Source organism: Anoplopoma fimbria, unplaced genomic scaffold (genome assembly GCF_027596085.1).
Source record: "Anoplopoma fimbria isolate UVic2021 breed Golden Eagle Sablefish unplaced genomic scaffold, Afim_UVic_2022 Un_contig_10440_pilon_pilon, whole genome shotgun sequence".
Lineage (NCBI taxonomy): Eukaryota > Metazoa > Chordata > Actinopteri > Perciformes > Anoplopomatidae > Anoplopoma > Anoplopoma fimbria.
Window position 1 is genome coordinate 1 of NW_026549584.1, and position 16,765 is coordinate 16,765.

The following is a 16,765-nucleotide window of genomic DNA, read 5'->3' on the forward strand; positions in this document are numbered from 1 at the left end:
GATGTCAAAGATCTTTTCTCTGAACTACAGGGCAGAAAGTGTTCTACTGACAAATCAGTTCAAATCAGTGCCCATGTAAGAGTTTTCGGAAAATCAGTACAGACAGATGTTTCGGTTTTACACATGCTTGCAATAGATGACCTACTAGGTGTTAGAGTGAAACAAGCCTCCTACTACAACCGTTTCATTGTGAATGGAATACTGTATCACTCTGACACAAACAGCCGCCTTCAGAAAAGAATCAACTCTGTTGTAGAGTTGCAGAATGGGACATTAGTCACAATTGTGAGTTTGGTCGTTTCTGGTGCAACACACTGTGTTTTGGTCAAGGAGCTTGTTAAGTCTGGAAGGAAGCTGTGCAGAGACACAACACTTAATATTGCATCAAGCTTTGTGTATGAAGTGTCTGAGTGCAATATAGTGTATGCCATCCATCCAGAGTCATTGGCACGCAAATGTGTCATGGTTGAATCCAGGGAGAAGGTATATGTTATTCCTCTACCAAACAACATTGAACGAGACTAATGTGGCTGGGCATCAAGGAAATTGCTGTAAGCTGAGTACTGCCAATAAGTCCTGAAATTCTGATACCTATTTAATTGACATGTAAATACAATGTCTGTACAAATAATTACTGTTCTTTACCTGTTACATAAAGTGACCCTTCTGTCAATCAAGTGTTTGTGCATTAATACATGATGGTAACAATGTAGACTTGTACTACTCAACAAGACGTGGAGCCTAATGAAAAAATATTATTTGAATAAAATATACTTACTTAGTCCACACTGCAGCATTTTATCATATTACCCTTTCAGAAATCAGCCTAACAATGTAAATACACGTTCCATTAGTAGGCTACAGTAAATTAATACATTTCCACTAAGAGCATTTGCATTTCAGCATATTTTCTGAAAGTACTTTGAAATGCTAATAAAAGTACAAAAATACACTTATATTTTAGTGCACTTTGTTTACAGTGTACTAAAATCACACTATTGATCAAGTGAAATCAGTGTACACTTTCAAAAATTATACTAACTCTGTATTACAAATAAGTGTACTTCCTAAAAGTACACTAAATTACCACTATAAACTTTTCTATTTTAACATATTTTATGAAAGTACTCTGATATGCCACTCAAAATACACTTATTTTAGAGTGTACTGTATAAAGTGTACAGAAGTAACACTTCTAATAAAGTGAGATCATAGTACACTTTCAAAAAGTATACTAACAATTGACTTCCAAAAATGATACAACCCATAAGTACACTGAATTACTACTCTAAGTATGTTGAATTTAATACACTTAAAAAAAATAAACTTCTATAACATTTAAAATACACTAACAACAAAGTACACTTTCAAGAAGTACAATTAAAAAACACTTTGATTATTACAAAAGTAGTATACTTACTTTTTGGACTCTGAAGTTGAACTTAATTACATCTATTTTGAAGTATACTTTTTAAAGTACATATTAAATACACTTCAAATAAAGCACAAAAACAGAAGCATACTTATTTTAGACTTCATGTACTTTAATTATATTACTAATACACTAAAGTGTACTACTTTTTTACCTATCCCACGGTATCACAAAGGTATCTATCCAGTTTGTATCAGGGCTCTGGCCGCTCTTTGACAAAGATGAGGTTAGAATTCTTGGTGAAAGGGACTGCAAGGATGCAGGAGGTCCTGGCGAAGCATCAACAGATGAGCTGCTGGTTGTAGGAGTCTGGCCTGCAAAAACGCACACAGACACACAGTCAGAAACACAATGTTGTTTCTATTTTTCTAATTGATCTCTTATGCAAACTACTCGCATCCTGTACTGCAATATTTGACTTACATCTCTGTTTCCAGGCAGCAAGGACTTTTTGGGCTTGAATGAAAAGAGCAGACAGCAAATCAGCTTCCTCAATAAACTGAAAACCATCATATGTGTCACGGGTGTGGTGTGGACCCAGAAGCAGTGCGGCAAGACACGGAGTTGAATGCAGCAGCTTTATTGAAAGCGGAACATACAGCAGACAAACAGGCAGGATCAGACAAACAGGCAGGGTCAGACTCACGTCGTGAATTCCTATAAGGAAACGCCAAGCCGTCAGGGAAACAGGCAGGGGATCAGGCAGACGGAAACCAGAGGAAGCAGAGGCTATACTCGTGGTCGGGGACAGAAGGCTGAGTCGTTGACCGGGGCACAGGCAAGGCAGGGAAGTCCAGACAGGCAGAGTCGGCAAAGGGAAGTCAGTCCAAGGGAAATTGCGCGAAGGTCTGGCATGAATGCGACGAACGATCTGGCAGCGAGTGTGTGAATAAGTGGGGTATTTATACTGAGGTATAACAACCAGTTACTGGACATGCCACAGGTCGCCCTTCCACTAAATGCTCTTTTAGGTGGGATAGAAGTTCGTTCACTGTGTGAAATTGGCGCTCACACAGCGAAATGGCACATTTTAAATCTGTCACAACAGCCGTTGCAGTAACAGGGGTTGCGGGAACATTGTAAGCCCGGTAGAAATGAGCTTTAAAAGCTGCGTAGGTCGAAAATGTCCGCTTGCAGTCCGCGCCAACACATTTGAAAGAAACAACGCGGTTCATTTCTGTGTATGCATGAATGTCACTCACTTGGGCAGCGTCACAAAGGCCGACTGCTGGACGGATGAGTCGGCACCGCAGTCACACCTGAAGTCCAACTCTGTCTCCTGAACAACAGCAGAGACAACATGATGTCAGATACACACTGGAGAGCAAGGAATGTGTGTGTGTGTGTGTGTGTGTGTGTGTGTGTGTGTGTGTGTGTGTGTGTGTGTGTGTGTGTGTGTGTGTGTGTGTGTGTGTGTGTGTGTGTGTTCATGTGATGGTGTCACTGAGGGAGGACAAGTGGATCTTACCTTCATGTAATCCTGGAGCATCTCCTGGACTGATCCTCCAGGCAAAAGGTTCAGAGACAGGTTGGTGAAGTCCTCCTCACGCGTGGACCTGGCTCCACAGCTGCTCATTAAAGGGACAGTTCACACAACTATTACAGTCACACAAGTGGACCAGATGAATTCAGTTGATCGAGACACTCTAAAAATGTGTGTTTTTAATATGTAAACGTCTCTGAGGTCTGACCTCTTGCAGGTCCTGGTGTTCTGCATCCTGAACACCAGGTGGTCCTTGACGGGGCACCTGTAGCTCCTTCCATCCAAAGCAGCGACGTCCTGCAGCAGCGGGGACAGGCTCCTTACTCAGCGCCTTGAGTTTGTGGCTGAAGTCAGCGGAGCGGTGACACCACACCACGTCCATGAATCTTCTGCAGGGGGGGGAAGAAAATAGGGAGTGAGTTTCTGCTGTTACTCCAGGATAGTGTGTGTGTGTGTGTGTGTGTGTGTGTGTGTGTGTGTGTGTGTGTGTGTGTGTGTGTGTGTGTGTGTGTGTGTGTGTGTGTGTGTGGCTGCTGTACCTGATCAGTTCAGACTGAGGCACTGAACTCCACAGCGCCTCCTGGCTGCTGAAATCTCTGAAGTCCAGCAACGTGATGAGACTCTGGAGGCTGGAGTTCATGTAGCATATCTGCGCTGGGTTTGGAAACCTAAAACACAAACACAACACGTGTCAACATCTGAACAACATTCAGAAAAAGACATAAATTACAGAGCTGGTCTCGGACTGTTTTCTAACTTAGATAACATGATTGTTATAGTGGACTGACCAGTTGGAGGACAAGTCCTACCCGTCCTGCGGCTCGTCTTTCTTCTCTTTTTCCTTCTCTACTTCGTCCTTTTCCTCAGTTGGAGCTATGAACTCCTCCACCTCATCAACTGAATCTGGAGCGTAGGGAGTCTCCTCAGTATCTTTGTCAGTGCTGCAACACAGAGGGAGAAACAGACGGTCATTCTGTAGCTGACTTTATCTCTGGTGGACTTTCTTACCAGTGTTGCCAACTCCTCAGTAAGGAAGGTAGCTATTGGCTGTCCTAAAAGTCGCTAGAAGTCGCTAAATGACGCCATCGCCTAATTTGCATAATTGTAATTAGAAAGTATGGTGCTAGAACACCATTAAACATTTCCGTGCACTTTGGTCTGTGCATTTTGAAGTGAGTAGCAGCAGTGGAGTCTGAGAAAGCAGCTTTACATGCTTCCCCAATGTGATCACATGCCAGCATGGAACAGTGTTCAGCAATAGCTAATGCCATGGTGGCTTCAGCCTTTTTTGCAGAGTCAATTTTTTTTACTCATTAATGGCAGCTTGCTTTGGGTGTTGGCTGTTATAAGGCTTGGCCTTTTGAGTATGTTTCTGAGTTGTCATGTGTTTTTTTACATCAAAATTTGGCGTAGAAATCAGCCTTACAATACAGGCGTTTGTATTTTTGAGCGTACAGTTTAGACCAGGGGTGGGCAATTATTTTTTCCATGGGGCCACATGAGAAACAGAAAATATTGTGGAGGGCCAGGCCAAAAGGCTGAACTCAATTCTGCATAATATTAATTATATTTCTTTATAAAACAGGGTGGCCGCGGGGTATTAAAAAGTCTTAAAAAGTCGTAAATCAATTTTCATCAAAATAAGGCCTTAAAAAGTATTAAATTGTCTTAAATTCAGATTGCATTGGTCTTAAATATTTGTGTGCCATGTCAGTGCGAAAATGCGGGCAATCTGTTCTGCCAGGTCAAATATTTTTTCCCGGTAGCCTGTGCGCTGCGTTGTCTTTGGTTAGGTCAGAGCGTAGACTACTGCGCAGCTGTAGCCCCACCCCCCCGATTACGCCACTGCCAGGGCTCCTGTTTATTGGTTTATCATCTAGCCAGGGCTCCAGCCTGTTCGTTTATAGATTTTGGCGCGATTCAGACCCCTCACTACGATATAGACACTCGACTCTGAAACATGGGTAAGTGTAAATTTAATGATAAATGGCTCGAGAAGGACGAGTATGACTGGTTAAGGTCGGTGCCTGGTAGCGCCTATGAAGCTCGGTGCACTGTGTAAAAAAACCTTCAAACTTGGGACAATGGGGATCGGAGCGGTGGAATCCCATGTCCAGAGCCAGAAACACAAAGCTTACTCAAAAGCACGCCTGCAGCCTACAATTACTAGCTTCTGCTCCACCGCTAGCAATGATGTAATTGACAACGCTAGTGTTGCAATAGGAAATCCACAGCCTGTTACAAGCATGCCATCTGACCGCGCAATTTGTGGCTCTACGCCAACACTGCGAGCAGAGGTGATTTGGGTGATGAGGACCGTGACAAGCCACCATTCCTGCAGGTCCAATGACGGAATTGATGACTTGTTTAAAGCGATGTTCCCAGATTCTGCCCTTGTACAGTCTTTTACATGCGGGAAAGACAAGACCAGATACGTTGCCAAATTTGGATTGGCGCCGTATATAAAAAAAGAGCTCGTCAATGAAGTTCAAAAATGCGGTGCGTTTGTTGTCATGTTCGATGAGACACTGAACCAGACAACCAAAACCAAACAAATGGACTTGCATGTGCGTTATTGGTTAAATGACCATGTCCAGTCTAGGTTCTACGGATCACAGTTCATGGGCCACGCAACTGCCCAGGACCTACTTCAGCATTTCAAAGTAAGTATGCCCTACATTTATTTATTAACTAACCTTTTGTATGTTATTATATAGTTAGTCTAAGCTTTACTGATTGTCAAGTTATTAACAACTATGGATATGATAATATACATTAATTAGACAAATTAAAATAAAATGAATTAAAAGAAATAAAAAACAGCCAGCTTTAGTTTTAGAAAGATAGTCTGGTGTTAACATGCCAATAAGTTTAAATAATATATACAATATGGCTATAGGGATGGCTGACTGCTTATTTTGTGAAATAGTATTTTTTTATATTTTTTTTATCTTATCCAGTCTGACATTAATCTGAAGTAGTGGTGTGTCAGAAATGAATGTGTTAACTGTTGTATGGCTAATGTCTGTAATGTCTTTTTTCAATTTCCAGGAGTGTGTGCAGCAGCTTGACCTGAGACATTTGGTTTCTATCTCAATGGATGGACCAAATGTCAATTGGAAGTTTTTCTCAATGCTCCAACAGGAGCATGCAGATACATTTGGAGGTGCCCAGCTGATTGTGGTGGGGAGCTGTGGGCTTCACACACTCCACAATGCCTTTAAAAGTGGCTTCAGTGTCTGGCAGATGGAGAAAGTGCTCAGGGCATTGCATACACTCTTGCACAATACCCCTGCTAGAAGAGAAGATTTCTGCTCTTTGACCAAGTCATCTGTGTTTCCCCTACCATTCTGTGGGCATCGCTGGATCGAAAACCTACCCGTTGTCGACAGGGCTATCACCATATGGCCAATGATGGTGAAGTATGTGGATGCAGTGACACAGAAAAAGCTTCCAAACCCTAGAACATCCTCCTATGACACTCTTGCAGAGGCACGGAATGACCCTCTCATAATGGCCAAGCTGCACTTCTTTATGGCTGTCTCTAGGACCTTCACCACATTTCTGACTAAGTATCAGACAGATGAGCCGGTGATTCCATTCATCGGTAAAGATCTGGCTGTTCTCATGAAGGTAATGTATAACATGCATGGAGAAAGTGTATGAAATGAAAATTTTAACTCAACCCTCCAACACTTTTTTTTATTTGTATTGTTATTTGTACTGTATTTGTTCTCAGAGCCTACTGAAGAGGTTCATCAAGGCAGAGATCCTTAATGACATCACAGCACTGCAAATGGTCAAACTGGACACAACTGCCAAGGAAGCAAGGGCTGGCCTAAAGGCTGTGGACATTGGATTAGGAGCAGAAGTAGTCCTAAAGGTAAAGGCAAAGGTGTCAAATATCAAACAATGGTTAAGGTACAGGAAATCAAAACTTTATTTTTGCATAAAACTTTTAGTCAGTCTCACAGGCCCTCCTCCCCTCTTCCTGTTAGGAACTCCAGAGTAGCCCCAAGAGCAGCGTAGGTGAGCTCAGTGTGTTGGCCTTTAGAAAGGACTGCATGGACTGTTTGACCAATATTGTCAAGAAAATGCAAGACAAGAGCCCACTGAAGTACACCATTGTGAGGCAGATGGCATGTTTGGACCCAACGAGCATGTTCTCAGACCCCGACTTGTGCTATGAAAGAATGAAAGGAGTTGTTCAGAGGTTTCTGCATGATAACCAGCTGTCAGGAGGCGCCTCTGCTGGTACTTACGATTTAGAAGTCAGAATGTAAATTTTTTTGTGGTTTGTCTGTCTAAACTTTTTCATTGCATTGATTTAAAATATTTATATATTATTTTTTGTTAATCTGTTTTGCAACAGGTGATGTGATTGTCCAACAATTTGGAAATTTCTTGTCTCTGGAGGCAAAACATGAGTCATTCTCCTCTTTCCAACCCATGCGTACAAGACTGGACGTTTTCCTGCATGGACTCCTCCATCAATCCTACCCTGAACTCTGGGCATTCTGCAGGAAACTTCTGCTTCTCTCCCATGGCCAAGCAACGGTTGAGAGGGGCTTTTCTGTAAACAAGGAGGTAGAGGCCGATAACATGAAGGAGGACACAGTGGTTGCTCAGAGGATGATCTGTGACTATGTCTCTGTCTGTGGGGGGGTTCTCAAAGTACCTCTGACTAAGGAGCTTTTGGCAGCTGCAGCTTCAGCTAGGTCTCAGTATCGGCTACACCTGGACCAGGAAAAGAGAAAGCATGCGAGCAATGCTCAAAGAGAAAAGAGAAAAGGTGCAGAAGACCACCTAGAGCAGCTCAAAACGAAGAAGAAGATACTGATTGAGGTAGCAAACAGCCTGGAAAAAGATGCAGACAAGCTAGCAGAACAAGCTGAGGGTAAATCAGGCACACTCATGGCCCAGCTAATCACCAAGTCAAACATCCTCAGAAGAAGACACAAAGAAAAACTCACAGAACTCAAAGAGGTTGAGAAAGAGCTGGAAGATAAATCGGCAGAACTCAGGCATATGCCATAATGTCAAATTAGGCATTACCTCTTCCTTACCTTCTTTTTTCACTGTTTCAAGTGTTTATGTTCATTTGTGCACATGCACATTGTTATAAATGGGTTAAGTACACTCTTTTGGGAAGGCTTTCTCAAGTGCCAGGTCAGTGTTTTGTTTATTATTATTATCTTTTGATTTTGGTTGATTCAAAGGATGTCTGTCACACACACATACACACACTCACACAAGTTATATTAAGTTATATTTTGCACTTCAAAAGCACTTGAAATTGCCATTTATTTATGTAGTTATTGTATTTATTATTTTGTTCGAAAGGAACAGTATTTTTTATTTATTTACTTGATTTTATAAGCATTTGTTTATGGGACCTAAATGCTCTGAAAATAATAAATATAATTGAGGACTAATGACATTTTTGTGTTCTCTTTTCGCATTACACACATTTAGCCGATGTTCTTAAACTCAACCGGTTATTATCAGACATCAGTGTGTTTACTTGGAAAGATTACTGTATATTTCCCCTTTTGATTTGTTTTTCCATCGTAAGTTTGGTCTTAAATTTCATTAAGAAGTGGTATTAAAAAGTCTTAAAAAGTCTTAAATTTAATTTGTTTATACCTGTAGACACCATGTAAAAGCAGTATATAGCATTGTTTTGACAAGCTGGTAAGACTGGTAAGAGTACTGCATGTTATGATTAAGCAATGAAAAAGCAAGGTTGCCTTACAAAAAATGTCATTTATTCAATAAAACACCAAAACAAACAAAATGTGAACGTTTTTACCATTTGTGACTCATTATATTAGTGATCATTTTCAGGCACATTCACCCCAAAACACATTTTGAGTTCCATATACTGTTGGAAAGATGTTCTTAGCTTTCTAAAGACACCACAATATTGTCTTTGTACTCCAAATAGTAAGATACATCATATTATAACGATTGTCACTGAACTGTGATTTTGAGAAAAAGGCCTCCAAAGAAAGTGTCCCAGTTCACTGCTAATTGGTGCCTTTACATGCCAGCATTTCTAGTCTAACCACCTCATTTGATTTTTTTCAGTTCTTTTTTCTTGTTCAGTGAGAGAAATCTAGTCTCTGTTGGGCTTTCACAAGTGCATCAAAGTCAGGTTGAATGTCTGAGGTGGAGATGCGAAGCACAGCTGCCAGATGATCATCAGTGAGAGAGGATCTATACCTGGATTTTGTAAACTTCATCACTGAGAATGTTTGTTCACATATGTAGGTAGAGCCAAAGAGAACCAACATCTTCTGAGCATGTCTCCTTATGTTTGGAAAGTTCTCCTCCTTGAGAGAAGAGTAAAAATCCAGCAGTGATCCTGACTTAAAGTGCTCTGCCAGTACCGCATCAGACTGCAGGTCAATGAGTTCCAGCTGAACATCACTGGGTGCATCAGCCACACTGCAGGTAAAGGGAGAGGAAATCATGTGCATTTCATCCTCGATCATTCTGAGATCTTCAAATCGCCTTGAAAACTCACCATGCAGTGCTCCTAGCTTGGATGAGTACCTGCGGAGGTAATCAGCTGATGGTGTGACTTCTTTCAGGGTTTGCATGTGAGTGAGATTGTTGCTGTCCAGTTGGCTTGAAAGAAACTGCGACTTTCTCATGAAAGCCTTCACCAGGCTGTGCATTTCATGAACAAAAAGGCCCTTGCCTTGCAGTTTGGTGTTCAGTTCATTCATCAGTGCAGTCACATCAACAGCAAATGCAAAATCGGCCATCCAGTCCTCATCTGAGAGCTCTGGGATGTCCTTGCCTTTCTTCTTGTAGAACTCTCGAATCTCTGCTTTCAGCTCCCATAATCTTTTTAGCATTTTGCCCAGGCTGAGCCATCTGACAGCTGTGTGGTAGCCAATGTCACTATGTTCAGTCTCATGCTCCTCCAAAAGTGAAACAAACTGTCTGTGATTCAATGCTCGTGCCCTGATGAAGTTAACTATTTTAGTTACAACATCAATAACATGGTTCATTTTTAGCACTGACTTGCACAACACATGCTGATGTATAATACAATGCAAAAATACAAATTTCTGATCTGGGTCGATTTCAGTCACTTTATCTTGCATACGTTTCAAAAGTCCGAGAAAAAGTCAAAACGTACCACTTCACGTTGCAGCTGAAGCTCCAGATTCGCCGCAATGTCCTCGATCCTTCTTGTCACGGTTCGCCTGGATAGCGGGACTTGCTCAAATGCTTCTTTTTTTTCAGGGCATATTAGTGCTGCAGAGTCCACCAAGCACTCTTTGACAAACTCCCCCTCCGAGAATGGCTTACTGTTTTTAGCGATTTTGTGGGATATCACAAAGCTGGTCTTGGTTGCCGCATCCCTGGCTGTGTGAAGCTTGGTAAAAAAGCCTTGCTGCTTTTGTAGCTTAGCTAGCAAAGCTTCCGATGCCGCCGTTTTTTCAGCGTCAGTCAAGTTCTTGTATTTCTCCGCGTGCTTCGTCTCGTAATGGCGACTCAAATTGTAATCCTTAAACACGGCGATCTGCTCTCCGCAAACTAAACACACGGCTTTACCTCCGACTTCAGTAAATAAATAATTAGCAGTCCATTTTTTGTTGAAAACCCTGCAGGCGTCTACCTTTCTTTTTTTAGCATGAGTGGACATTTTTGAGGGCTAAAGTCGTCTCGTGAGTTGTGACTGCTCGTACACTTGATTCAATCATGCGCACGTATTTGATTTACGTTTTGCGTCATTACGTGAATAAAACACTTCAAAATAAAAGCACTGCAGCTTTAGTCCATGCAAGAGGTAAAATTAGAAAATATGTTTATTTTGTAATTTCCAATCAACCTCACACGGGCCAGTCAGAATCAACCAAAGGGCCACATGTGGCCCGCGGGCCACACAATGCCCAGGTCTGGTTTAGACTGAGACATGATGAGCTAGCTAGCTAGATGTTTAGCTTATGTCACAGAGAGGCACACACACAGTGGACGAGGTGAGTAAGTGACTGAGGCTATGTGAGCCAAATGCAGTGATTTATTTTAGTGTGACAGTGAAGAAACATTTACATTTACATCCAGCCCTTACCGTTTTTTTTTAGCCGTAATTAAACATTTACCAAAAGCCCCACACTTGGTAGTATAGTTAACGGTTTTACTTCAGAAATAACTTTTTGAGTGCTGTTAATAAAAGCTGTCAATATGTCATCTTATCTGTAATATACATTTGTATTAACTTTAGATTTTGGTTTCTTTGTGTGCTGGTGTTTAAAGATTCATGTCAGCTAATTTATGTTGATTTTAGGACATGGCTTTCTATTTTCAGGAAATGTTAAGCTTGTCATCTAAGCATAGGCGTAGTACAGGGTATACGCATGTATGCCTCTAAGCTGTATTAGTACTTATTTTGCAGTCGGCCACCCGCTCCTAAATCCCCTCTGTGTACCTTGGTTGTTTCGTTACACTATAAAGTTAGCTACAATCACGTAACTGTTGCTAATGCGTATTGAAGCTGGTATTTTTCAAAATGTTCCAGTGTAACCGTGGACAACGCATCAGTTGGTTGTAAGGGCTTTGTTAGTAGTTGTGATTGATTTAGTTAACATATGCCATAATGTAATATCATTGGTTATTGTGGTCGGCCATAAAGCTATGATAGCTATTATATGCTAACGTTGGTTGTCTCTTGTTATCAAGGAGCTGCAGTCAGTGATCAGTGAGGCCAGGTATAGCAGAGGCAGCTTCCTCTTGTAGCTGAGCACTTGGCAATGGTAACGTTACCACAGAACTCCGGATTTGTATGTTTTTTCCACATTAAAAGGCGACTTAATCACCAGGCATGAAAACGGGTCAGGGGTGAAAAAGGTGAGAAGGATATTATCCCTCTAGGGGGGTCCGGGGGGTCCTCCCCCGGTAGAAAAATTTGAATATTCCATATTTTTTATTGGCAAAAACACACAATACATAACACAAACATTAAACACTTGTCAATACTCTCAGAACCAGATCTCATTTTTTCTTCTTTGCCTGGACCACCAGTGTCTCCAAGGCCCGCTTTCGCTGTTTGGCCACATGTCTCAGCCTCGCCCTTTTCTCTTCTTCAGCAGACTGTTTCTTGGCCTGCTGAGCACTGCCAGATGCTTGGGAGCCATACTTGCTCTGTTGTTGCTGCTTTTCTTCCTGATTCATCTTCTGCTGGCGTTTGTATGTGGCTGCTGCAGAGTTGATGTTCTTGCATAGTGTTCTGTCCACCTCCCCGAACTTCACATCCTCCATTCTGTAGAGCTGCATGGCTGTCTTCCCCCTGGACTGCAGGGTGTACTTGACCGTCTGGATTGCATTAAATGTTGGTACATTCATGTTGCCACTCCTTTGGTCAATTACATCATTCATCCAACTAAAAGAAGACTCAACCCTGGGTCCGTGAAAGATGGAGAGGCAACATTTAACCATCGCACTCAGGGAGGGGTACTTGTCTGGCTTGTCAAAGACATGACCCCACCACTCAACAATGCCCTCTCCCTCCTTGAAACTGGGGATGGTCAGGTCAACATTGAACTGCACAAGTTCTCTCTGGATGTCCTGGTCTGCTGGCAATAGGTGCGCAGCATACCACTCAGCCTGCCAAGAAATGGTTGAGAATTTGAAATCAGTTTAAGGACATGAGGAAACAAAAATCCCAAAGTACCTGGTAATATGGCAAAAAAAATTTTAAATGTTATTCTTACCTCTTCAACTGGATGGTTGCCTGTGAGTGGCCTCTCAGAAGAGGGTCCAGAGCAGACAGGGCTGTAAGAGTCGGACTGGCCAAGGGGAGCTTCTTCTGGAGGTATGCTGCAGTGGTGATGTAGGCTTTCCTGACGTCTGCTAGGAATGGCACCAACAGCTGACACAAAACACCAAAAACTGACCATTATTTTAAGTCTCAAAAACAATTGAGAAAAAAGGTGATGCAGGTGATGCGGGGTATTTACAGCATGATTGGGATTCTGGCTCCTGAACATGTCAGCCTCCTGTCCCACATAGACCTCCTTGGAGGGCAGCAGCATATGATCCTCCAGGACCATCTCCCTCAGAGCACTGGGAGACAGCTATGTAAGGGAAGTAATTAATTGGAGTAATACCTTAAGTGCCTTTCAAAAGACCCCAGGTTGCTTAACAAGAAAGGAAACACTCAACTGATAGCACAGACAACAGTAAAAATAGGGATAAAATCAATAATATATACTAAAGTAGGCAGAGTGGGTGTGAGGAGGAGTTAATTACCTGAGTAATGTGTTCGGCCTTCACAAAGCAAGCCATGAAGGCCAGGAACAGCTCAAGCTGCCGATCGTGAAGTTTGTGAACCAATGTCTGGCTACTCTGTGTATGTAAAACAAATTCGGTAACACTTTATAACTATCCGTTATAACCAGTTAATAGATCATAAGTAAACTGTTAATTAATGAGTTATTAATGACTTGTTAAGTGTTTGTTAAGGATTTATAATCATGCCTTGTAGATAGTTAATAGATCATTAATAAACTGTTAGTTAATGAGTTATAAATGACTTGTTAACTGCATGTCAATGATTTATAACTATACCGTATAAATTAGTAATAGATCATGAACAAGCTATTAGTAAATTACTTACTAATGACTTGTTCAGTATCAGTTAATAGTTTATGCATGTTATTGGGACGTTATTCTAAAGTTGCAACTATTCCTCATTTATTAACTGTAAGTAAATGAGGAATAGTTGCAACTTTAGAATAACGTCCCAGTAACATACATAAGCTAATAACTAATACGTAACTCAGACTTTACAGATCAGTTGTTCATAGTTTGTTAACCATCTACTAATACCAGTGAAACTTTGTAGAACAGCAAATGGGCGGAACAAGTTCAAGGTACAGAAATCTGACGTTATATTTAAAATATCCAATTTTTGTACCTCAACCCTGTTCCACCCATAGGCTTTTCTGTGTACTGTTAGTTATTCTTATGAAATTGATTGATTGCCAACATTGGATGTGCATGCACGTGCAGTCAAGTTGCAGTAATTCCAAGCACAACTAACACCCACCTGGAAAACCATGACATACTCCTTGAGAATAGCCAGCAAACCCTTGTAGATGCTGAGCCGTAAGACTGTTGTCGTCTCCTCATGCCACAGCTTCTGACATACCCTCTTTTTTCTCTCACGGCCTTGTGGAGTCATGCCTGTGAAACACAATACATATTCGTCCTCATTAGTAACTTCAAAACAAGTATAAGTGCTAATTATTATAAGGGATTGGAACATCAAGTCTCATCACCTTTCCTGTTGAGTTCCTCCTGAACCACCTTGATACGGGCTCTTGCCGCCTGGTTGACGTGGTACTTGGTGTACATCAGCTCCAAAGGCTCCCTATACAGCTCCTTATCGGCAGTGGAGAGGAAGCCATAATAGAGGACTCTGTACGCAGGCATCATGGCATGGGTTGCCATGCTGGCATCGTATGCAGACAGCCAGCGATGAGGAACAAAGCCCCTTTGTGGGCTGGAGGCGGGGAGATTTAGAAACATAGCTATCTCCTTGAGGTACATCACCTGACAAAAGACAGAAAAAGATATACATACATAGACATTCTACACATTCCATAGATTTAACACAGTACAGTACAGTAGAGCCAGCAGCCGTGGTCTAGACAAGAGCTGCATTTTGTTTACCTGGTCTGGACTCCACTGATGGTCAACCTGGAGATCACTGAACAGCTTCTCCAAGTAGCCGTCAAAGGGCTCTGAGAACTTCTTTGCCGCATTGTGTATGTGATGACAGGAGTCCCCATCAACATCGAGCAGGTGGGGACAGTATTGGTGCATCCTGATCTCGAGGCCGGTCTTGCTGCCCCTCATCACAGCACACGAGTCCATCAGCATACTCACAAGGTTATTCCACGGGATGTGGTTTTTCTCAAAGAACTCACAGAGCACCTTCTCTAAAGAAGCAGCATTCACCTTCACGATCTCCAAGGACCCCAAATGCTCTACTATCACCTTCCTCAAGTCTGCATGGTAGTAGCAAACGAGCATGGAGAGGATCTTCAACATAAAAAGGTTTATTAGCCATGCAACATTTTACAGGGCATACACTGAAGCAAAAACAGAAGGACTGTGATGGCAATAGCTTAATATGAGACAAACCTTTTTGTTGTTGTTGGAGGTACTCTCGTCTAAATTTAACGAAAAGGGAAACATCTTCAGGTTGGAAAAGGTCCTCTCAGAGTAGGTCCGCCCTACAAAAAGTCGGAGAGATTTTGTCACATCACATGCATAATCTAATTGGTACAATATAAATCATACAACAGGTAATTCTGGCAACATAGCAGTATATATAAACAAGTTTCAAACACTTTTACAAGTTTTTTACGAAAATTACATTTTAGAAAAAACTTTTGCAAGTTCCGGAACAAAATAACATCTTAGAAAACATTTTTGCAAGTTCAAAAAAACATTTTTGCAAGTTCAAAAAAACATTTTTGCAAGTTCATTTTTCTTACGGAAAGGGAATGTCCAAGCTCCGATGTTGACCCGGAAGTGATAACGAAAGCGCTCGAATTCAAGTTCATTCATAGCGATTCAAGATGGACAGCGGTAGAGCAGCGTTTTGTCCGTTCTGTGGCCAACACATGAGACGATTAACACGGTTTTGTTTTTCGTGTGGCAGGTCTTTAGAGTGTTTAAATCGCGCTGACCAGACGGAAGGACTAGATGTGCTGCAGCAGTGCACACTCTATTTTCATGAGGGACACTCGTACGCTGCGATCGTGGACATGATGTCGTGTTTACATGATGTACAGATCAGTTTGAGGTCTCTGAAAGGCAAACTTAATGACGCCGGGTTATACCGCAGAAGGAATTTCTCCTCTAGAGACGCAGTAATTAGGACAATACGTCTGGAACTTCGCGGACCTGGACAGCTGTTTGGCTACCGCACGATGTGGCAGGTACTCAAACAAAAGTACAAGTTGCAAGTGAGGAGGGATCTTGTAATGACTTTGCTCCGGGAGCTCAATCCTCAAGGGTGCGAGAGGAGAACACGCAGAAGGTTCGTAAGGAGAACCTACCACTCCATGGGACCCAACTATGTATGGCACGCGGATGGCTATGATAAACTCAAGCCATTCGGTTTGGCTCTTTCCGGGTGCATCGATGGGTTTTCGCGCAAAGTACTGTGGCTTGTTTGTGGACCAACGAATAATGACCCAACAGTGATCGCTCACTATTACTTATCATGTGTGCGAAACCTTGGTGTCATCCCCATGAGACTGAGGACTGATTGCGGCACGGAGAACGGGACCATGGCCGCAATTCAGTGTACCCTACGCCACCACCACAATGACTACTACTCTGGAGCGTCCAGCCACATGTATGGGTCATCCACAAGTAACCAGAGGATTGAGTCCTGGTGGTCCATATTCAGAAAGGGAAGGTACGTGGCCCTCGTTAAGTCATTCGATTATGGGTAACCTTCATTCATTCAAATATACGTTATAATTTTAAGCATATACATATTATTTTATCGATTTCTATAGGTCTCAGTTCTGGATGGAGTTATTTGCGGACCTTAGAGATGCCGGACACTTTAACGGGAGTCAAGAGCATCAGCGTCTACTGCGATATTGCTTCGGTGAGGTCATTCAGAGGGACTTGGATGAGTGTGTGAGACTGTGGAACAGTCACAGGATTCGTCCCTCCAGAACAGCATCATGTCCAGGAGGATTGCCTAATGAGCTCTAGCTCATTTAACTTGAATGTGTTCAGTGTCTCACACTTGAACAATTAGCATTTGAACACCCCCCGCTAGGCCCCTTGTCCTCTGTCGTCAC

The 16,765-nt window shown here is 42.2% G+C and overlaps 3 protein-coding genes across 3 annotated transcripts; 2 read left to right on the top strand and 1 right to left on the bottom strand.

Annotated features, from left to right (window-relative positions):
* The first annotated feature begins 5,980 nt into the window (after positions 1–5,980).
* On the top strand, positions 5,981–8,556 carry LOC129114833 (uncharacterized). The gene is made up of 4 exons (XM_054626738.1): positions 5,981–6,548; positions 6,655–6,798; positions 6,914–7,169; positions 7,288–8,556. The coding sequence occupies exons 1-4, from the start codon at positions 6,012–6,014 to the stop codon at positions 7,950–7,952; spliced, it is 1,602 nt and encodes a 533-aa protein (XP_054482713.1). The 5' UTR covers positions 5,981–6,011; the 3' UTR covers positions 7,953–8,556.
* Positions 8,557–9,019: 463 nt separating this feature from the next.
* On the bottom strand, positions 9,020–10,036 carry LOC129114834 (general transcription factor II-I repeat domain-containing protein 2B-like; the record flags this gene model as incomplete). Its single annotated transcript, XM_054626739.1, has 1 exon — positions 9,020–10,036. A coding segment is annotated over one exon (1,017 nt), but the record flags the coding sequence as incomplete, so codon positions are not given.
* A 5,309-nt stretch (positions 10,037–15,345) lies between these two features.
* On the top strand, positions 15,346–16,676 carry LOC129114836 (uncharacterized). The gene is made up of 2 exons (XM_054626740.1): positions 15,346–16,368; positions 16,472–16,676. Exons 1-2 carry the CDS (start codon positions 15,521–15,523, stop codon positions 16,674–16,676), a joined length of 1,053 nt encoding a protein of 350 aa, XP_054482715.1. The 5' UTR covers positions 15,346–15,520.
* Positions 16,677–16,765: the final 89 nt, after the last annotated feature.

Bases quoted from the DNA above. Each gene is read 5' to 3' on its own strand.
- LOC129114833 (XM_054626738.1), top strand. From the start codon at position 6,012: ATGGATGGACCAAATGTCAATTGGAAGTTTTTCTCAATGCTCCAACAG. The intron at 6,799-6,913 runs GTAAAGGCAAAG...TCTTCCTGTTAG, and splicing joins GAGCAGAAGTAGTCCTAAAG to GAACTCCAGAGTAGCCCCAA. The intron at 7,170-7,287 runs GTACTTACGATT...GTTTTGCAACAG, and splicing joins GTCAGGAGGCGCCTCTGCTG to GTGATGTGATTGTCCAACAA.
- LOC129114836 (XM_054626740.1), top strand. From the start codon at position 15,521: ATGGACAGCGGTAGAGCAGCGTTTTGTCCGTTCTGTGGCCAACACATG. The intron at 16,369-16,471 runs GTACGTGGCCCT...CGATTTCTATAG, and splicing joins TCCATATTCAGAAAGGGAAG to GTCTCAGTTCTGGATGGAGT.